Here is a 24,390-nt window from a genome sequence, read left to right on the forward strand (position 1 = left end):
GTTTTGTAATTTTAAGATTTATTAAAGATACCAACTAATAACTGGATATTGCTCTAAGCCTTGTCGAATATATTTTTAAATTTAATTAATTGAGTATGGGTAATACAATTTTATTAAAATATATATATGTCGTTATGATATTTGTTTTAATTTATTAGTATACATCAATATCTGTAATAACTATTAGCACAACAAAAATACAAATAATTTACATAGTAATTTATGAACCTGAGAAGAAAAAGTGCTCAAAGCCCTCCCCTCTCTTTCCCTTATGTGTATATGCATGCGCGCTTGTGCGTGCGAGTGTGCGTGCATGTGTAGTCGTGAAAATTCCAGGCCAGCTGAATGTCGGAAAGTATGAATTTCTGAGAACAATATTTTAAATAAAAATTGCAAGGTTTAAAAAATTTATTTAGTGATCTTATCAGTTTAACCTTGAGTGGCATCGCCAATTTCAAGTCAAGGTTACATTGATTTTTTTTAATTGGACATTCGAAAAACTGTTGATATTAGTTATTAAATTGTGAAATCAAAAATAGGATGCTCAATTTAAAAAAATCGATGTAACCTTAACATTGGTCGACGCCACCCAAGATCAAACTGATAAGATCATTAAATAGATCTTTTTAAACCCTACAAATTTTTGTCTAAAATATTTTTCTCAAAAAATGTATACTTTTTGAGATATGTAGTCGACCCGGAACTTTTGATAGGCACTGTATATTTAATATATACATTGATCAAAAAAATTATGGGCAAAAATTGGCTAATTTTGACTAACGATAACTTTGTGAAAAATTATCGTAAGATAAATAATATATTTTTTCTTTTTTAAATTAAAGCTTGAAATCTCTACTTTAAGACATTATGACCAGATTTTAAATTTGATGCCCCTAGCACTCTCAAAACATGAGGGTTGTGTTTGACATATTGCAAAGTTTGATGAAATACACGGACTTTAAAATGTTTTGAAGGAATGCCATTTGCAGCAGCGTAAAGTTCAAACTTTCCCCTTTAATTTAAAAAAAAACGAGATATTGCGATTTTTTTTCACAAAGTTACAGCACTTTAATGTTACCCTTGCATTTTTGACATACCTATACCATCATACATTAACCTGCATTACCATATATGCACCACGACGAGATTGCTAAATGAATTTTGCACAACGTGTTTTCTGCGTGTGTGTAGGTTTTGCACATCATGTTTCTGCGTGTAAATTTCAGTAACGCGCATTGCTCGATCACTACTTGCAGTCGCTTTCTCATATTAAAGCAGGCTCTAATTTCTTCCTAGGGAATGTCACAGATTTGTACTAGAGCTATAAGGCTCTGAGGTTGACAGGTTATCTTGCCAAATCTCTTATTCTATAATTCATGATCTACAAATCTGGAATGACATGCACACATGCAGAAACACGATGTGCAAAATCCATCCAGCAATCTTGCCATGATGCATATCCGGTAATGTGCAGATAATGTCAGTAGTATATGTAAAAAATGCGAGGGTTATTTTAAAGTGCTGTAACTTTGCGAAAAAAATTGCAGGAACATGTTTTTTTTATTAAATTAAAGGGGAAAGTTCGAACTTTATGCTATTGCAAACAGCATTCCCCCAAAAAATTTTACGAAGTCCGTGCTTTCTGTCAAACTTTGCAATTTCCAATATGATAAATACACCCTCATATTTTGAGAGTTACAGTGATAGGAGTACATTAAACTTAAAATCTGACCATAGCGTCTTAAAGTAGAGATTTCAAACTTTAATTTAAAAAAAAATGTTATCCTACGATAATTTTTCGCAAAGATATCGTCACTCAAAGCTGGCCAATTTTTGCCCACAATTTTTCTATGCCATAATTCTTTTTTAGCGATATATAGATATAAACAGGATGTAACATTTTAAGTGACAATAAAATATTTCTTGAACAGTGAATTTTAGAGAAAAATGTTTCAGACAAAAGTTATATGGTTTGGAACATAAGATGGTACTATTGGTTTGACCTTGGAAAGCTGTTTGAAGATCATATAAAGGTCATCAATTTCTTAAATCCCATATTTTATTGCATATTCTTGTAACTTACCTCGAGAACTTTCCAAAATATTATAATTAAGTTCATTTTCATTAAGTATTTTTCGAGTTATAAGACTTACAAGTTACAGCATCGTCAGCATTAAGCATTCCAATCGACGGCTAAAACTTGAATGTTGTTAAGGATCATGATCTGGATAACATTTGTCAAGATTACGGTCATTAGAGGTTGTTCCTCTTATTTCCATTTTTGCACTAAAAAATTACATTTCTACGTAAAGTACTTAATGAAAATGAACTTAATTATAATGTTTTGGAAACCTCTCGAGGTAAGCTACAAGAATATGCAAAAAAATATATGGGATTCCATTTATGCAATTGATGACCTTTACGTGACCTCCAAACAACTTTTCAAGATTAAACCGATAGCACCATCTTATGTCCCCCTCCAAATCACATAACTTTTATCTGAAATATTTTTCTTTAAAATGCACTGTTCAAGAGATATTTTAATGCGTCAATTAATCCCTTCGCTGGCATTGAGCGCCATATAGCGTCCAGAAAAAAATGCCTCAGTGGATATTGACACCAAATGGCGTCAAAGCGCTTTTTCTTCGAAATGAATGAATTTGATTCAAACCAGATATATAAGAATTTTTGAGGTCGTTGATTTTGATTTTTAAATAAAAAATATAAAATTCAAAATAGCGAATCCAATATGGACTGAAATAAAAAAAATCTAAATTCTTGTCGTTTGAAACGTTTTGAAAATTGGCTTACGGGGGTTTTCGAGGATGCTGATTTTGATTCTGAAGTTAGAATTTTAAAATTTAAAATGGCGGATCCAATATGGCGGATCTCAATTTTTAAAAATCACATTCTTGTAACGTTTTGAAATTTGGTTTACGGGGGTTTTTGAGGTTATGATTTCGATTTTTAATGTCAAAATTAGAAGGAAATTAGAATAAAAATTTATAACAAAAACTGAAATCTATCACATGTCAATTTTCACCTACGACATTAGTTGATAATTCTTGATAGAATCATGATCCCGGTGCTACTGGGAGACTATATGATAGGATTTTATACACCATCTTTATTTTTTTTGTATTTTATCTTCAAATTTCAAAGTCAAATTTCAAAACGTTTCAACAAGAATGTGAAATTAAGGTCTGCCATATTGGATCCGCCATTTTGAATTTCTCAATTTTGATCTTAAAATCGGAATCAGTGCCTTAAAAAATCCCTATATACCAGTGCGAAAAAAAAAAATTCAAACTTTTTCTGCCCACAAATGCCCGAAGCACAAATTGTGGAAATAAACGTGCCAGCAAAGAGGTTAAAATGATATACCATGTATATATGTATATATACAACGTATCCCGAAATTTTTGCTAACTTGCCGCTTTTATATAGATAGAGCGGACTAAACTGAGTTGAAAAGTCCTTTATTTTACAATGTTTGTAATAGTCAACAAGATATTAATTACTAAAAATTACCGAATATTAATCTTCAATATTTTTTTTCCAAATACTATCAATTTTTCAGAAGAACTGTTAGAGACAAAAATTGTTTATTTTCTTCTCATAGAACTCTAAGAATTTTTTTAGAATTTTTTGTCAACTTTTGAGTACTGCATTTTCTTATTGGCTATATTTTTATCAACATGAGAAAATAAGGTATTAAAAAATTCTGAAAAAATTCCCAGTATATTATGAGAAGAAAATAATTTTTGTCTTTTTCTGTTTTTCTGTAAAATTGATAGTATTTGAGTAAAAACTTATTGAAATCCAATATTCAGCGACTTTTAGTAATTAATATCTTATTAACTATTGCGAAAATTGCAAAATGTTAGAGGATCTTTCGACTCAATTTAGTCCGTTCTATCTTCACAAGAGCGCTTGGCAAAAAATTTTGAAACACGCTGTATACAGGGTAGGGCATTTTAATCGCTCCAAGCGAATATCTCAGAAACTAAGAGAGATACAAGAAAAAGTTTTATATGAAAGTTGTAAGGTTTTCTTGAAGCAAAGACGACGGAAATAACAGATTTTGGATAAGGACATTACCAAAATCAACATGAATTATTTAAATGGGACTCCCCATTTTTTTATTGTATATTCTTATAGCATACCTCGAAAGCTTTCTAAAACATAATAAAATATTTTTTCATAAAGTACTTCTTGGATTATAAGGCTTGACAGTTACAGTACCGCCAGCATTAGCATTACGGAAGGTGTCCGACCGATGACTAAAACTTCTTGAATGTTATTCAGGATCATGTCCTAGATAACATTTGTTAAGATCAAAGTCATTGTTTCTCTTATTTTCATTTTTGCACTGAAAATTCATTTTTTCAATATTCAAGAGATTTTAATCGTCGGTCGGACACTTTGCGTAATGTTAATGCTGGTGATACTGTAACTTTTAAGTCTTATAACTCGAAAAATACTGTAGGATATGTTTGATTAGGTGTTGTTTTACGAAGCGTGATGTAGAGAATAAAGAGAGGCGTTTATTACACACAGCGTAAATTAACTTTTAAGATAGATATTTGTAGATTAACAAAAAAAATTTTATACACGCGGTACAAGCTATGACACGCTCGTCTTCGACTGCCGCGCTTCCTTTCTCCTCGCTCTTCCTTCGCCGGGCTCCGAACCCGTCCGAGCATTTCCGAATATCCTTACGCGCACCCATTGTGATATTCCTATGCCTAATCGCATTCGAGTGGTACTACCACGAAAAATAATCCTAGGTTTCACAAAAATAATGAACAAAAAGATACCTTCTCTTCTTTATTTCAACTTATCTTACAGTACTTCATGAAAAAATATTTTATTATAGTGTTTTGGAAAGCTCTTGAAGTGTGCTATAAGAATATGCAATAAAAAATGGAAAGTTCTATTTAAAAAATTCATGTTGACCTTGACTTTTTCAACCTTGGTAATGCCCCTTATCTAAAATCCGTTATTTCCATCTACTTTCCTCCAAGAAAAGCTACAACTTTCATATAGAACTTTTTCTTGTATCTCTCTTAGTTTCTAAGATGTTCGCCTGGAGCGATTAAAATGCCTTACCCTGTATACACACACATATATATATGTGTGCGTGCACCCGCGCGTGTAAGTGTATATACACATACACAGGGTGTCTCATTTTAAATAATACATTAAGATTTCTCGGAAACTATGGTAGATATGAAAAAATATTCTAAAAGTTGTATGGTTCGAGGGGGACATAAGAAGGCTATTGCTTTGACTTTGGGTGTCGCTAAGGTCAGATCAAGATCACATCAAATTTTTTTAATGGAATACCCTATTTTTGATGGCAGAATCTAATAGCTGGTGTTAAGAGCTTTTTAAAATACTGTAATAAAGTTATTTTTCATTACGTACTTTTTGAATTACAAGGCTTAAAAGTTACAGGTCCGCCGGCATTAGCATTACGCAAAATGTCCGATTTACAAATAAAACCTCTTGAATGTTGTTCGGAATTATGTCCTGGATAATTGTTTGTCAAGATCAAGGCCATTAGAGATTATTCTTATTTTCATTTTTGCACTAAAAATATTTTTACGTAAAAATGAAAATAAGAGATACAGCCTTCATTGGTTTTGATTTTGATAAATGTTATCCAGGACATGATCCTGAACAGCATTCAAGAGGTTTTAATCATCGGTCGGACATCTTAGGTAATGTTCGGCAATATTGTAACTTCCAAGCATCATAACTCAAAAAGCACTTAATGAAAAAATATTTTGTTATAGCGTTTTGAAAAGCTCTCGATATCAGTAATTATTCTGTCATCAAAAATAGAGTATTCTATTTAAAAAAATCGATATAACCTTGACCTGACTTTGGCGCGCCACCCAATATCAAATCAATGGTACCTTTTTATGTCCCCCTCCGAACCATACAACTTTTGTTTAAAACATTTTTCTGTATCTACTATAGTTTTCGAGAAATCTTAATGCATTATTTAAAATGGGACATCCTGTATGTATACTATATATATAAACAATATATGTCTATATGTATATATATTCCTATTATTTTTTTATAATTTAAATTGATTGAATATTAATTTATTTATTAATTTTTAAATACTACAGTATATTAGTATTAAAAATAAAGATTTATAAAATTAATTAATTATTGATTAATTTTCTTCAAATTTTAGATTTATATTTTCAATCGAAATCAGAGAAAAAAAATTATGTGGGTAATTTAAATTTGATTTCAGTATATCATTAAACATTCTGTCTAATATTAAAATTATGGAATGTAGCACGTTGTCCTTATAATTTATTTCTATACGTTTTATCTTTTTTGTATTAGTTTATTACTATTATTATTTCAATCTTTTGTTTCCTTTGCAAATTTGTAAATTGGCTTTATTTTAAATTATGATAAGGATTTCTCGTTTCTATTTAAATTATGCCAAAAAATTAGGACTTGTAATGAAACTCGTGAATGAAAATATTTATTAAAGTCACCTACATTATTCATGAGACTTTTAGACTGTAATGTAGCAACATCACATTTAAAATCCATTTTTGATAGTGTAACATGGATTTATGTAATGAGCTTTTCATAATTGTTTTGCACCACTGTTGTAGTGTTATCTAACTACACTGTATGTCTTTGTGATACTGGTGTTATTTATGTAGTAAATGTATGCTTAGAAAATGTTGAAATTATGTGAAGCATGAAGCAATACATACACAATAATTCTTATATTAGGTGTTGGAATTAATTCGTAGCGTTTTTAATGAAAGAATGTTATTTATTTCACATGAGCATTAAAAAATACATTAATGAAAGTACTTCCCATTACTTGTAAAACGCTACGAATTAATTCCAACACCTAATATATACAGGGTATTTGGAAAATAATGATAAATCTTTCGTATAGGGGTAGAATGGACTAGACTGGAGAAGAAAAGTTTTGTACCATTTTGCAATTTTTGCAATAGTTAATAAGATATTAATTGCTAAAAAATTGCTGAAAATTTTTCTTCAATAATTTTTTACTCAAATACTATCAATTTTACAAAAAAAAAACAGACAAAAATTGTTTATTTTCTTCTCATAGAGCTCTAAGAATTTTTTTAGAATTTTTTTCAGTATTTTTCAATACCGTCTTTTCTTATAAAATCTTATCTTAGTAAAAATGAGAAAATGCAATAAAAAATTGATAAAAAATTCTGACAAAATTCGTAGAGTTTCTATGAGAAGAAAATAAACAATTTTTGTCTCTTCCAATTTTTTTGAAAGTTGATTTGAGTAAAAAATTATTGAAGACTAATTTTTGACAATTTTTAGCAATTAGTATCTTGTTAACTATTGCGAAAATTGCAAAATGGTAGGGTAATTTTCTTTTCGGTTTAGTCCATCCTATCCTTATGCGAAAGATTATCTATTATTTTCCAAATATCCTGTATATTTGTATATATATATATATATATATATATATATATATATATATATGTATGTATGTATGTATGTATGTATGTATGTATGTATATTAAGTCCAAAGTAAATATTTTCTTAGTAGTCTTTTTCAAAATAGATATATAAATTGATACCAGAAATTAAAATGCTTATAACGGTCAAAACTGGATCTTTTAAGTGTTTTGGAAAGCTCTTGAGATGATCTACAAGAATGTGCAATAAAAAATAGAGGATTCCATTTAAGAAATTGAAGGTAACTTTCACGTTTCAAGCAACTATTCAAGGTCAAACTAATAACATGATCTTATGTCCTTCTTAAAGCCATACAACTTTTGAAACATTTTTTTCTAAGATCAAAAATAAAAAATTATTTGGTGGGATATTATAATGGGACACTCTATATACTATATTAGTCTTTCGAACTGCGCGTCGAATTATTTTTTCGAATTAAAAACGCAATTAAACTATCCTAGTAATCGCGAATTAAATTGACAAGCAATTAATAATTTGATGCTACAATCAGGCTTTATATTATATTATAAAGATGTTAATATGTTGGAAAACTGTTAATAAAAATTTATTGCGAAAAATATTATCTCGGCTGAGAGTCAAACCGAGATTTCTCCTTTAAAGGTTTAGGACGCTCGTATACAGAGAGAATACAGAGAGATCTGGGTTCGACTCCCGGTCAAGATAATATTTTTTGCAATAAATTTATTAACAGTTTTTTAATATATTAACATCTTTATAATATGAGATTCGATTATAGCATCAAATTATTAAAATTGCTTGTCAATTACACGATCATTAGAGTAATTTAATTGCGTTTATAGTTTGAAAAAACAATTCGATTAAAAAAACTACAATATGATATTATACAGGGTGGCATGAATATACGGCCCCATTCGTCCCGAGCAGGTAGAGTGGACTAAACTGAGTAGAAGTCTTGTACCATTTTGTAATACTCGCAATAATTAACGAGATATTAACATTTAAAGATAGCCGAATACGCGTCCGCTCGACTTACTATTGAAGGTACGGTCCAAACGCACGGCGCGCGGGCCGCAAGGAGCGGAAATGGCCTAGCAGGCGCGCCGCGCCGTTTGAGCTTAGATGCTCGCGACGGTAAGCCCTGCTCCTCGCGGCCCGCGCGCTCCGTGGGCCGTACTTTCGGCAATAATAGGTCGGGAGGACGTGCATATTCGGCTATCTTTAAACATTAATATCTCGTTAATTATTGCGAGCATTACAAAATGGTAGAGGACTTTTCTACTCTACTTTTCTTCTAGTTTAGTCTACTCTACCTGCTCGGGATGAGTGGGGCCATATATTCATGCCATCCTGTATATGCAAATATATATGTATATGGTATATATTTTAATTCAAGATTGAATTATTTAAGCAATGAAGATCCAGCTTCGACCGTTATAGGCATTTTAATTTTTAGTAGTGATTGTGTTCTCACATATGCGGTCTAAAATAAAGATTTTTAATATTGATTATATAAATCGACTTATAAATTAAGAGATCACAGACCTCTATATGTATATTACACTAAACTGTTAACTTCCCATTTTTTCTTGTGTAAAAATACTGCTCGCGCGAATTACATGCGCACATTAAGACCGTAGAAAAGAGATGCCAACACACAGGGATTTATATCATGATGGAAATTGGGCGCATTCAGCGAAAAAAACTCACTGAGCAAAAAAGGGATTAATCTATGATTAATATGTTTATTTATTATAATTCATAATGTAGAATATTTGTCTAGAATGTTTGTCTATTATAAATAATCTTTAGTATCATTTTTCTTACGTATTTATTATTTACTATTTATTATTTCTCTAATGTTTGGGCCTTAAGGTTATGTAGCGTTCAGTGAGCGGTGGAGCGACTTATAATTACGCTCCATTGCTCGCATTACAAATTATAATAAATAAATATATTAATCGTAGATTCAGTATATTCAGAACGACAATCACTCATTGAGCACTTAGTAAACGATTGTCGTTCTGAATGCACCCATTAATCCCTTTTTTGCTCAGTGATTGGTTTTTTCGCTAAACGCATTCAATATAAAGTGAAACATTGCGCATAATGGCGCATAATGCTTAAAATTTCAACCAATCAAATTTGCCCGATGAGGAAATGCAACAATTTCAAATGTAAAGACTTGTGATAATTTTCATCAACACCATATGATTTCTGTCGCGCCGTCCATATTGAATTTTACTTTACCGAGCATATTTGATTGGTTCACAGCTCCCCATTAGTTTTAAATAACTGCGCATCCATCGAAATGTTTCACCTTATATTCTTTCCACTATGGAAAGCTTATGTGATCAGCCTCTCCGTGATTGATTCAAGATATTGGGTACCTCTCTGTGATTAGTTCAAGATGTCATATACTTCTCTGTGATTGAATGCCTTATTCTGCACATACTTTTTGATGATTTTTGTCAGCACTTAAAGAAGCAGAGTTAGTAGTCTAATGTAATATTGAATTAGGGAAAAAGTTCTTTTATAAAAAAAACCTTTTCCCATCAATATCTTCGTTAAAAATGATCAAAATTTAAATTTTAAAAAAGATTTTAAAGCTCGAAATTTTTACTTCTAAATGATTACTGTATTTTTTGAGTTTATGTGAATTTTGTAATTTTTACATATAGAAAACTACGAGCTGAAAAAAAAATGAAAAAAATTTTATTTTACTTTGTACGTCTATAGCGTGCAATTTGAGCAAATTTTCGATCATTGTGAAAATTAAAGTTTTCCTTATAAAGTCGTTTTTTAAAAATGTTCCCACGATTTTTTGTTCTTGAATTACTCATGAGATAAATAAGAAGAAATATTCTGACTTTATTGCTCGTAACTCCATTGAAAATCATCGTATTACAATTAAAAATATAGATTCTAAGCTGAAACGTTGCTCTCAAGTGATAATTGTCAATTATTTTTTTTTAATAGAATAATATGGATTGCTAAAAAAGTTTTTTTACCAACCTGTAAAAGGATATTTTCCCTAATCCAATATATAGAAATCTGAGGAAAAGTACTGTTCATATATGTATATTATTAATTTCCGTGTAAAGTAAAAATATCTAATTTATGTACTAGTAGAGGAAAGGCTCTTATTATGAGATACCAAGTTTATTTTGGGTAAATGCTAGAAATCTATGAGCAGAATTAAAAAAAATAATAGCTCATTTTGAAGGGAATTTAATAAGCTTATGTTTATAACATTAAAATTTAATTGAAATTCTATTTTTTTTAAATTAAAAAACTGTAAAAAGTGAGCAAATCGTAAAGTAAAAAAAAATGGTGGTCCTAATATGAGATGTCCAGAGAAATCGATAATAAAACGGAAAGTATATCGGTATTGCAATTAAAAAGAAACTGATAATTATGGCAGAGGATCATCCCCCGATGATCTTGACCTTGACATATGTATGTTGTCAAGGTCATTACCCTGAGTGACCTTCAACAGGTTTTAGCCGTCGCTCATTATTCATTAAAAAGTCATTATTAATAAAAAAGTTTGAAAAAATAACATCTTATTTCTGCTATACAGGGTGTCCCATTGTCACCTTAAATAACTTTTTTATTTTTGATCTTAGAAAAAAATGTTTCAGATAAATTGTATGGCTTTCAGAGGGACATAAGATGGTGTTATTAATTTGACCTTGAACAGTTGCTTGAAGGTTACATGAAGGTACCTTCAATTTCTTAAATGGAACCCCTACTTTTTATTACACATTCTTGTAGATCATGTCGAGAGCTTTCCAAAACGCTATAATTAAGTTTTCATTAAATACTTTTTATAATTAAATTTTCATTAAATACTTTTCTCTATAAGCATAATTGAAATTTTGTAATATAAACTGTATTACAATAAAAAAATTAATTAATTTTATTTTTTTTCTACAGTACGTTTATTTAAAATATACATGCTAAGATTTTGCTGTGTTTTTTTTCCGAGTTATAATTTGCAAGTTCCAGCACCGCTGGCATTAGTATTATCTAAGGTATCCTACAAACGACTAATACCTCTTGAATGTTGTTCAGGATCATGTCCTACATAAAATTTGTTAAGAAGGTCATTGGAAATTGTTTCTCTTATTTTCATTTTTGCACTGAAAATTTATTTTTATGTAAAAATATTGTAAAAATAAGGGAAACAATCTTCGAAAAATAAGCATGTGATAGACCCAGAATTCGTCTTCAGATAGTTGAAACAAAGCATCGCAGAAATAGACACTTGATATTCATTTCGATTATCCTTTTTATTATTGTACAGTAACATTTATAGCAACGATTTTTACTGTGACATAGGAGTATAGGTTATTTCATATTAGCAGAAAGAAATCTGAGAGTGGATAAGGACGAATAATCGAAGTTGACTTCATCTGTCTAATTTACATAATAGTAGAAAAGAACCACAAAAATATTATCCTACGAGATTTGATACATGAAAAGGAATGTCCACTCTCAGGTTTCTTTCTGATATTAGAAACCTGAGTATCTCATATTACGATTTCCACTTATAGTTCTACGATTATCAAATCTAACTTCTGTAATTAAGCAATTCATCATATCCCGTATTTTTTTATTAGTACGATCTTACTCTGTCACTACATGACGAATTTATTGCCAAAGTATTTACTTATTAAATAATAAACAAGATTAAAGGTTCATCTCAATGAAATTTGAAGACATCCAAATTCTAAAATTTTTTTTTTTTACAATGACTACAGGCATGATCTAATAATGAATCTTCCAACTAAATAGTTTTCAATCCAAAAGCAACAAATTCATGGAATTGGTGGACCAATAGATAGCATTTATTAGTTTAGCAGAAATGCTGCTCATATTAGGGAGCTCATAATAGGGAGCTTTTCTCTATAAGCATAATTGAAATTTTGTAATATAAACTGTATTACAATAAAAAAACGTTAATTTATTTTTTTCTACAGTACGTTTATTTAAAACATGGATGCTAAGATTTTGCTGTGTTTTTTTTTAACGGCTGTGTTTTTTTTATAACTTATAAACTTTGATGGCAATGATCCTTGCAGTTGGATATATGAAATTTTCATTTTTCATTATACACTATTATTTATGTTACAGTGCACAGCAATCCTCGGAGAATGCTGTTAAATCTGGGCGGCACACATTAGGCAATCAAGTAATTCGTAAAGGTTACATGTGCATACATAATCTCGGTATTATGAAGGGTGGCTCGAGAGATTACTGGTTTGTTTTAACATCAGAAAGTATCTCCTGGTTTAAGGATGAAGAAGTAAATATTGTTCATAATTATTAATCAATTATTTAAGTTAATGTTAAAAATGATAAAAGTTATAACATTTTATGTTGAAAAAAAATTATTATCCAAAAACAATGTTAAATCTAGTATATTTTTATGTACAAAGGAACGTGAAAAGAAATATATGTTGCCTTTGGATGGACTGAAATTGCGTGATTTAGAACAAGGTTTCATGTCGCGTCGTCATCTGTTTGCATTATTCAATCCAGAAGGAAGAAATGTTTATAAGGATTATAAACAATTGGAGTTAAGTTGTGAAACACAAGATGATGTTGACTCTTGGAAGGCGTCATTCCTGAGGGCTGGTGTATATCCCGAAAAATCAACAGAGCAAGCAAATGGTGAAGAGGTGAGTTCATCATTGATCAAAACATGATTAAATAATTATCTATGCTGTTATAAAAAGATAATTTGTATTTTATATTAATTTAGGTAATTATTTAGAATAGCTACCTCATTTCTGATAATAAAAATTTGTGGTTATTAACGTAAATATTTTGATAATATATTATTAAATTCGTGATTTTTTATTATATAAATGTTGTATAAATAAGTACGCATACTTTTAATGTTATAATATCTTATATATTACTGAAAAATGACAATTTTTTTCTCTATTATCATCTCTATTGATAATCAAACTCGGACGATAACATTAAAATCACAGTTCGTGTTATTAAGTTTTAAATATACATAAATGTTTACAAAACTAATAAATCATGAAATTAGTACCGTATTATCAGTTTTTTACTCTTAATCATTTAAATTTTAACAGTCACACGAACTTCCATAAGCGCTGATTGTCTTTAATAGTATCGGTGCGATGACTCTTACTATATGCGAAAAGTTGTTAGCATACGTGGGCGGGCAGGAGGAGAAAGAGGGGACAAATCGCTAAGTACATACATATATGAAATAAATACAAGAGTATGCTCATCCGGTAATAAATCAGGAATTCGGAATAGTGAGGATGTCATCAAACGAGCAGGTTCGGCTTCGTGAAATACGGTCGCTTAAGGGAATCCTAAAACTGTTTGTATTATCAACTACTCATAATTTTTGTTTAACAATTATTTTTTTCCTCTTATACAGATTCGAAAATCCTTTTCCAGGATTAAAGTATACGCATTAATACATGTTTGTGAGATGGAATTTACGCCGAGAACGACAAAAAATTTTTCTTAAGATTTCAATTTCGAAATTTTGTGTCGTTTTCGGAATAAATTCTTAAATAAATTCCACTTTACAGACACGTATTAATATTAACATATTTTAATCGTGAAAAAGGATTTTCGAATTTGTAAAAGAGGAAAAGAGTAATTGTTATGCAAAAAATACGACTTTAATTTTGGAAAATCTTTTTTGTTAGACCTTCAATCAATTCCGCAAATTCAGGATTGTTTGTGCATGTCATACACTTCCAGGGAAGATATCATTTGATACATATGCCCTACAGAATTTCTGCACTAAAGGAATTATAACCTGAGATGACAGCTGTGAAAGCTGAAATAAAGTGGACTTTTAATTCTTTTCCCCGATTTTCTTGTCAAATTTAGTATGGTTTTTGTTTTTTTTGTGCGTACTTTTATTGTGTAAAAGAATTTGGTGGTCTATAAAGGCAATTCGGAGAAATTGGCAATCTGTAATTCTTGTTGATTTAGAATCCCTCTTAAGGGCCAATAATAAGCTATATAAGATATTAAGACTTATAAAAGCCCTAAAGCCCTTAGTTGAGATAAACTGATTCTAATTTGCTCTTATCAGCCCTAATAGCGCCTATATAAAACTCTAATAGCACATAACATAGGGCCCTAATAGGCTGTTAGGCTATAGACTGTATGTCTTAGCTCTATATCGTTGATTCTGATTTTCTCTTATCAGTTTATTAAATACAATTTAAATCATTTTTTACATTATAATTTTATTAACAAAAAAGTTTTATATTATTTTGAGATATTCACTGTAGTTTCGAATTAAAAAAAGAAACGTATAAGCCAATATGCATATGAAGCCGAGCCGCGCGAATTCATAGCACGGCCCATCACGTCTTATTCTCAGCGGCGCGCCACCGCTGCCGTTGTCGAGTGAGGCGCATTTCTGCAAAATATACGCCTTGATGCCTTTTTTTACATTTTTAATATCTTCCGATAGATTTCATCTTATATTCAAGACAGTCTTAAATACGGTCTTAAGAAGTCACGAACACAGTTGGCGTAACGTGGGTACAGGCGTTGGAAATAAAATTAATTTTTTTTTTTTGCGCAGTTGCGCCACGTCATTATGACCGGGAATAATTCTCTTGCGCCTGCGCATGCGCCCTTACATCGTGTTATGTCGTGATGAGCCTTAATATCTCTCTCGTTCGCGGGGCAGATCTACATTTTTTTTTTCGTCTTGCGCGGGCATTCAATGTTTTTTCTTACAGATTTTATCGTTTCGTATAAAAACACGTCAAATGAGCCTAATTTTATCAAAATCGGAGGTGAGGACTATATTCTAAATAAATACCAAAAAAGTTGTATCTAAATGAAGAAAAAATATTTTTTCTAAATCTGTTTTATGACAAGTTAATTCATATTTATTAGAATTTATTTCAATTTATTTTAGGATAAGCAGAAGGTAAGTTAATGAAAAATAGAGATTTTTGTTTTTGAATCTTTAACTGTATAGTGGTTTGAATTACATTTGTTAAATGCAACTAACAAAAAGAATTACTTTAGAAAAATAAGCTTTATTTGGCTTTTATAATCGCGATTAGGATAGGAATTATTCACACAACATGTAATATTGCAGCGAGATTATTTGCAATGCAATATTACTTTAATATTTACTATTTAATATTTACTATTTTATTTACTATTATTAAATACTACTGAGACATTAAAATTGCGATATATTATAATGTAATATTGCAGTAATTTTGTTGAGATGTTACAATATGATATATCATTCTGCAATATTGCTATATGTCGTCCAAATATTACAGTGAGATATATCGCAATGCAGTATTACTGCAATATCGTCCAAATATTGCAGTGTGATATATCGAACTGAAATATTACCATAATATCATTCAAATATTGCAAGTACGACATATTGCAAAGTAATTTTATCGCAATATCATTTAATGTTGCAATGTGATATATCGCATTGTAATATTATCGCAATATCATTTAATGGTTGCAATGTGATATACTGCACTGTAATATTACAGCAATATCGTTCAATTATTACATTGCAGTGCATTTATTACATTGTAATATTACTGTAACTGCGTTGAAATATTACATTGCATTTTATTGCAGTGCCCTCTTTCTAAGATATGAATAATATTGTGATTTATTATTGAATAAATATTAAATATTAAATGTAAAAAAATTAGGAACATAGATTGAACATAATTTACAATGGATACAAATAAGCTGTTTGTGTCTTATATCTTTTTGTATCTATTACAGTTATATGTAATATTCATTTACAATTTTTTTATCTCCAATATTCAATATTTTTCTCCTATTCTTAATTTTTTTTATTATGTGCGGGGTCAAATAATACATCATTGAAATATATACAGGGTGTCTCTTAAGATGGGTCGGGGCCACATTAGGGATGCAGAATGGATCAAAGGGAACAAAAAATTCTTACACCATTTTGAGATACTCGCTGTAGTTTTCAAATTAGAAAAAGAAACGTCTAAGCCAATATGCGGTTAAGCCGTGCCGCGTAAATTCGTAGGACGGTCCACACTCGAGCGGCGACGGCGGCGGCGGCGACGCACAAGGAGAGGGAAGGAACGCTTCGTTCGCCGCTCGAGCGTGAGCCGTCTTACGAATTCGCACGGCGCGGCTTAACCGCATATTGGCTTAGATATTTCCTTTTTTAATTCGAAAACTACAGCGAGTATGTCTCAAAATGGTATAAGAATTTTTTGTTTCCTTTGATCCATTCTCCATCCTCAATATCCTCCATCCTCAATAGATGGGCCCGACCCATCTTAAGAGACACCCTGTATACAAGTCGATGTTTCAACATTTGCCAAATGTTCCAAATATTTACAATATAATAACAAGTAACAAAGGTTTAAAAAAATAAAGTAAAACGTTTATAAATTTTTATTTTAAATAATAGTTTTGTCTTTGAGATATAAGAATTTAAATATGACTATCCCTACAGTACGAAATATTGCAGTAATATTACAAAAATTGCAACAACAGTATTGCTGTAATATTGATTTTTTTATATTTTATTGAAAAATATTTTATAGAAAATATTGCAATTTACTATTGCAATGTTACAATTAAACAGATTATATTTAGAGAGAAATATTGCAAATATGTTGCTATAAAATTATGTAATATTTCAAGAATTATTTCACTTTTATTAATTCTAACATATTATTACTTAGCATTATATTCCAAAATACATACGATAAAGTTATAATCAAGATATATATATTCGGAGGCCTAGAAATCACATCCAAAAAGGTTTGGGAATCTCCAGGAAACTCGCGTACTTCTTATAGAACTTCTAGATATTTTCTCTTTACGAGAAGCATATCCCTTTCGTGGGCACTTGTTTATTGAAATATTGCAATAATGTATTGCAATATTTTCTACGAAATTAACTCTTGTCATACAAGCTACAATTTAGTGCCTCATCCATATAAACGGGTCACTAGAATCCATTCGTTTTTTCACCTATTCAGAATGATTCAAAAAATCTCTAAAAATTCACCAATACTTTCAACTTTCTAGAATAAATACTAGAACTTCATTTTGGAAAATAATCAAATGTATAATTTATAATTACCGCAAGACTCATAAGAGAAAAAGTGGCATTTGATTTTAAAAAATTATAATTTTCCATAATAAATGAATATAAAAAAATGATTCCAGGGTTTTGTAGTTTAGATATGAAGTTTTGAAAACAAAAATATTAGAAATAGAACTATAAACATAGAAATTCAAATTCTACAAAAAGTTAGAAATTAGTTAGTTTAGAAATTATTTGAAAAGTTGAAAATGCCCAGCAGTCCTAGAAGAAAAAATACGCAAATAGTGTTAGTGTATCTATTGGAGATTCTCAACTTTTTTTGGAAATGCTTTCAAGGCCTCCGATTTTTTTTTAACTATCATACGCAATCAATACTAGAAAAATACCTGATAATATGTTGAAACTATTAATAAATTTATTGCGAAAAATATTACCTCGGCCAAGACTTGAACCCGGATCTCTTGTATTCCGTACAAGCGGTCCTAAACCATTAAAGGACTTAGTAATATTCTTCGCAATAATCATAATAAAGAAACAACGTCTTTCTTTCAGGCGACATAATATAAACAATATTAAGAATCTTTATTTTAGACCGTATATGTGAGAAACACAATCAATACTAGAAAAATGCCTATTACGGTCGAAGCTGGATCTTCATTGCTTTAAATAATTCAATCTTGAATTACTACTACACTATATATGTACTTGCATATCATATTGTAGTCTTTTTAAGCTTCGTAATAAGCATTTTTCTATTTGCGCAGTTCTAAAAACAATATAATATATATGCATTTTTCTAGTATTGATTGTGTTTCTCATATATGCGATCTAAAATAAAGATTCTTAATATTGTTTATCTTACGCACTTTAGAGTGTAATATTAAACAATAATACTTAGCAATTAATAAAACTGAATTAATTATTGTAATATATTATAATAGCAATAGTGCAGAAATATTCCTGAATTTTTTGCGGACATTTATTATTATAACAATATTTATACTATGTAATATTACTGCAGTATTACTACAGTACATAGAAATACTATCGCAATATTGCAAAATATTAGCATATGTTGAAATATTGTCTAATATTACAATAATATGTTGAAATATTGTCTAATATTACAATAACATTATAAAGATATCGCAGAAATATTTCTGTGATAAATTTGCGACGGACATTTAATATTACGTCGATATTTATACAATATTATTAACATATTATCATGCAATATTACTGCAAGATTGCTACAATATTACAATGCGGTGGATAAAGTGTAAAATTAATACTAAATTTTGCAAAATTTTCTATGCTAAAATTATTTTTAACATTATTTTACATGTGGATATTATTTTTAATAAATACATTTTTAATATTTTTATTGTCTTATGAATACTACAGACTGTATTTGAGATGTTTATATAGAATACGTGGGTTTTTATATACGTTTCTAAAATAAAACTAATAATATAATCTTTTGTATTGAGTGCATAATAGAATCGTTCTCTTTTTTTGTCTCATATTTGAATCAACTAAAAAGGAAGGATATGAGGTTGGTACAATCGTGTTTTCAATTACAAAGCATACTTACATATAAGCACCGAACACCATCAAATCACACTTTATTGCAGAAAATTCTAACATTATAGAATATTATTCGATATTTCGATTATATTTCTAGATTTGCTCAATACTTGTTACATTAATAATGCTGCGAATGTTATCTGATATTTGCTTTCTTAATATATGCCTTAGTAATAATAATTAAATCGTTTGAAAATATAAGCACAATATATAAAATTTAAACCGTATTATTTTTAAGAAATCAATATATTATAGACTCAGAAATTTAAAAACGAAATAATTCAAAAGCACTACGAGCCAAGCAGGATTGACGTGCTACAAATTTAACAATAAAATATATTCTTTAAAGTTAAAACGTTTCGACTCACATCGAGTCATCTTCAGTATGCATACATCAAATCGGCCGTGGTAAATCTCAAATTTTCGTGGCTAATATGAATGAGCTATATATCCATTTTGTTCTCCTTAATTGACTTAACAGTTAATTAATCTATTACAAAAGTCTATTACAAAAATCAATATTGCAATAATGTAAAAGTTCTTAAGTCAATAATTTTACAATATTAACAATAATCAAATGCATACCTGAGAAGGAAACAAGCATATCACTATCATTGACAAAAAAATAAATCGCAATTAGTTTGACAGATACATTCAAATGAAAATGACTGATATGAACCGACAAGAAAAAACCACAAAGGGGGAGGGGGGGATTAGTTTTTGATGGGATAAAAAATGGATGGAGGATTAGAATTAGGGGATAAAAGTCAAAGATTGGTAGATATGAATCTGAGAGTAATCCGATATCGCTTTGTTTATTTAATGTTGTTTTTTTTTTATGTAGATCATCTCTGAAACTAATATTTTTATATATGATGTTTTATTATCCAATATTTTAACTTTTCATTCCAAATAAATTCATGGTTGTACTGTAATCTCTCTCCCCCCTCTCTCCCTCCCCCCTCCCCTCCCCCTCTCTCTCCATGGCTAGAAATAATAGAGGGAGATCCACTTTTTTTATTGATATATTCGAAATATGTTCTTTTATACTTTAGTACCTAACTCTTTTAGTTTAGCTAATATAAGATGCAATCATGACAAGTTATCTTGAAAATCACGTCGTGGTGCATTTTTGGATTTAATTCATCTTTTCTTCTTTTTATAAATCTTTCTAAAATGTCCAGAATGGAATATGCTATTTTTTTACCAGCTTTTCGTGCTATTGGTACAAAACTTTCAGAGATGGTCTTAACATAAAGTACTGTAAAAAATTTATTTTTAATATTTATTAAATTTGAAGAGAAATGTTTGTGTAAATCAGGTTTAATTATTTGGATAAATATTTTAGTCTGGATATTAGAAAAAATGAAAGAAAAGGGTAACTATTTTATATCAACAAAATTTTAGTAGCTTCTATATTTTTTTTATGTGTGAATGGGATAATAAAAGTATTCTGTCAGTCATTCCAAACTCTGATATCTCTTTTATGCGATATTGAATGTTCGGAATGTATTGATATTATTTTTGTTCCTGTAGGGCGGTTCAGAGGGTCAATCATCAATGGATCCTCAACTGGAGCGTCAAGTGGAAACTATTAGAAATTTAGTAGATTCTTATATGAAGATTGTCACGAAAACTACTCGCGATCTGGTTCCAAAGACAATTATGCATCTTATTATTAATAACGCTAAGGATTTCATCAATGGGGAACTGTTGGCACATCTTTACGCAAGTGGCGATCAGGTAAAATTATGTTAATATGATATTATGTTTATACGATAGTCATTGCAAAATCCATTTTTTCTTAAAGATTTTATATATTAAAGTTGAATACAATGATTTCAATAAATCGATTAATAAAAATTTCTTAATAATAAAATATCATAGAAATGTACAAAAAATAATGGGCATTAGGAGTCACTGTTCGAAATCAATTGTGCAAAAAAACTATATATAACAAAAATTTTGTATGTTTCAACTCCGTTTTGAGTCATCTTCAACACAATAAATAATAATAAATAATAAATTAAACCACAATATCGTGGAAACGCATTCTCGTTAAGTGATTATGACTGCAATGTGAGGAGCTCCACCCTCAACATCTTGAATGTTGTGCCAAACAGTTGCGTAGTTGAGTGGAAATATGATTAGTCAGCCTCAAGCTAAAGAATTATAAAGATTTTAACGTTGCAACATATTACAATGGAGAATTTTGAAAAAATCATAATAGTGCTCACTACATAATCGACGTAACCGTACCTCATCTGTTTCTCAAAAGAGAGGCATTATTTTAAGTTTAATTGACAGGATCTTCTATCTTTCGCATCCAGAATTCCATTAAAAGAATTTGGAATTCATAATTAATATTTTATTGGAGAACGACTATCTTTTGGATTTTATTTTTAAGACCTTGAATGAGAGGATAAAAAAATTAATTAAAAAATCGAACAACTATAATAATTAGCATAAGAACATTCAAAAAGAAAAAATTAAATGGTTCACTATTCCATTTATTAATGATGTCTCCAATAAACTCAACAAATTTATTTACGATATATGCCAAAAAGTTTCGTACTGATATGATATTAATACGTTGAGTAAGTTTCATCAAAATACATAAAGATTCTTTCTCAAAATTGTCCAAAAGGAATGTAGTGTATAAGATCAATGCAGGGATTGCGATGCATCTTATGTTGGTCAGACAGGTAGAAAGTTAATGACAAGACTATCGGAATACCGGAACCATATTCGCAGAAAGACTTCGTCTCATTACCGATCATAGGATGCATTATAATCATGACTTTGATTGGGAAAATATTGGGTCATCTAAAAAGTATCCGCGGTACTTTGTCACTAGATACATGTATTATATATGACCATCAACACACATCTAGTGACAAAAAACCGCGGATACTTTTTAGATGATCCAATACAAGAATTCTGGATGAAGAGAGATCTTATTATAAGCGATTAATGTCTGAAATTATGTATATAAATCTACAATTTAAGGGTTTTAACATGCAAATAATGTATAAAACAAACACAGAGGCTTTAAACAATGCGTATATAGAGATCCTCTATAAACTGTAATGTTAATATTGTTTATTCAAATTGACCGATGTGTACTTTCTTGTTCTAACATACGCGACAGTTATTACTGAGCATCACAAACCAACATGACTGCTCTTTTGTTCTTTTATTTTTTAATTTTAATTTAATTTTAATTTGTGACAACTTTTGATTGATTCGCATTAAATTTTGACGATATATGATGTACGATTACACTATGTGGTGAGCACTATTATGATTTTTTTCAAAATTCTTTATTCATTATATGTTGCCACCTTAAAATCTTTATAATTCTTTAGCTTAAGACTGACTATCATACTTCCACTCAGATATGCAACTGTTTAGTACAACATTCAAGATGTTAATGATGGAACTCCTCACTACATTGCAGTCATAATCATAACGGAAATGCGTTTATTGTGGTTCATGATATTGTGGTTTAATTTATTATTTATTATTATTTATTGTACTGAAGATGGCTTAAAACGGTGCCGAAACATACAAAATTTTCGTTATCTATATAGTTTTTTTGCGCAATTGATTTCCAACGCTGACTCTTAATGCCTACTGTTTTTGGTACATTTTTATGATTTTATTATTAAAGATTTTATAAACTAAATTTTCCCACTGTTTCCTAGTCAACTAATGATGAAATAAATAATCTGACAATATTTAATAAGCCTGTAAATGCACTTTGCCTTTCCTTTTATCCTTCTTTTTTTCGAGCATTTGGATCAAGAAAAATATATTTATTATTTTTTAAATATAATAAATTTAATTTAATTTTTGACTATATATTAAAATTTTGAATATTGTTCTTGCCAAGATTGGGAAAGTTACTTTGTAAAAACAACTATCATTACAAGATATTAACTCTAAAAAATAAGTTGCAATTACTTCAAAAATAACTTTTTTATTATTTTTTTAGTTTTTTTTTATGATTACAGAACAATATAGATAATATTTTAATATTGTTAGAACTAAAGAGAAAAATTGATTTACGTTTTTACATGTTATACAATTTTATTTAAAAAATAGAAATTAATTAAATCAAACGCGTAGAAAAACATAAGACAGTAAGATGTAAGCGGTCAAATTATAGTAAAAAATGTAAGAAAAAATGTAACGGTAATTTTATGTTTTCTACTATGATTGTCGCTTTGTTTATTGCTTACCTTACGATATTCGTACAGATAATTTGTTTTTATGGACCATCTACAATGAGAGTAATAAATAGTAAGCTGTAAAAAAATTGATCAATCATAATCGATTATTCTTTTCGTCAATTTCTCACAGTTTATAACCTACTATATCATATTACTTTTACTATAAATGACTCTTTAGAGATAAGGATTAGATATTAATAATAAGTAGATATTGATAATAAGCAAGATTAAATTGTCAAATTATTAACGTAATATTCTTATAGATAATTAGCTTATGAGAAATAAAGGATTTGCAATAAATATTAACAATAAGCAAAATTAAATTACTGTTTGTCTTCTAAACGTTGCCTTTATCTTCTACGCAATCAGTAGCGGCAGTAATATAACTATTCAGATTTTAATCAATTATATTAAATTGACAAATTAGTTTAAAATATGCAAAGTAGCTGTAAAAGTAGCTTAAATTAATTAATAGTTACTAAAAGAAATGTAACTAAGTTATAGTTACAACTGGAAAAAATAGAACAAAGTTAAGTTAAAGTTACTGAAAAAAGTAACTTTAACTTACAAATGACTAGTTTCTTCTCAACCCTGGTTTTGGCATTTATGTGTCTGATTTTTTCTACGTCTTTATATTTTTATATTTTCATCTGAAAAAAATTTATAATGTGTATATATAATTATAGGCTTCAATGATGGAAGAATCTCCTGAAGAAGCGCAGAAGCGAGAGGAAATGTTACGCATGTATCATGCATGCAAAGAGGCTCTTCGTATCATTGGAGATGTCTCTATGGCCACAGTTTCAACTCCAGTACCACCACCCGTGAAGAACGATTGGCTGATATCCGGCGACAACCCAAGGTAACCCTTATGTTATTCCTAAAATGATCTATCGCGCATTTTACTAATTTATCATCCTTACATTTTGTACCGTCTGCTTTGCCATACATTTGAACACCGTTGAAACAGTCTTGGGT

General features: G+C 29.5%; 1 protein-coding gene across 16 annotated transcripts in view; it reads left to right on the forward strand.

The window, feature by feature from the left end:
* Positions 1-24,390, forward strand: part of shi (dynamin-1 shibire) — a 159,459-nt gene that overhangs the window by 94,193 nt on the left and 40,876 nt on the right. For 12 of the 16 annotated variants that reach the window (XR_015544319.1, XR_015544320.1, XM_087403749.1 and 9 more), the window contains 5 exons: positions 12,619-12,790; positions 12,924-13,166; positions 19,134-19,145; positions 20,714-20,920; positions 24,099-24,274. Coding sequence is in view for 13 of the 16 variants with exons in the window: in XM_087403749.1 (XP_087259875.1) it covers positions 12,619-12,790; positions 12,924-13,166; positions 19,134-19,145; positions 20,714-20,920; positions 24,099-24,274 (810 nt within the window). In the remaining 3 variants the exon portion in view is untranslated. Of the gene's footprint in view, positions 1-12,618; positions 12,791-12,923; positions 13,167-15,424; positions 15,437-19,133; positions 19,146-20,713; positions 20,921-24,098; positions 24,389-24,390 lie in introns of all 16 variants that reach the window. The other 4 variants (XM_087403744.1, XM_011057596.2, XR_015544321.1 and 1 more) reach the window with 3 other exon arrangements.

This window comes from Acromyrmex echinatior, chromosome 3 (assembly GCF_024713525.1).
Source record: "Acromyrmex echinatior isolate Ae372 chromosome 3, ASM2471352v2, whole genome shotgun sequence".
NCBI lineage: Eukaryota > Metazoa > Arthropoda > Insecta > Hymenoptera > Formicidae > Acromyrmex > Acromyrmex echinatior.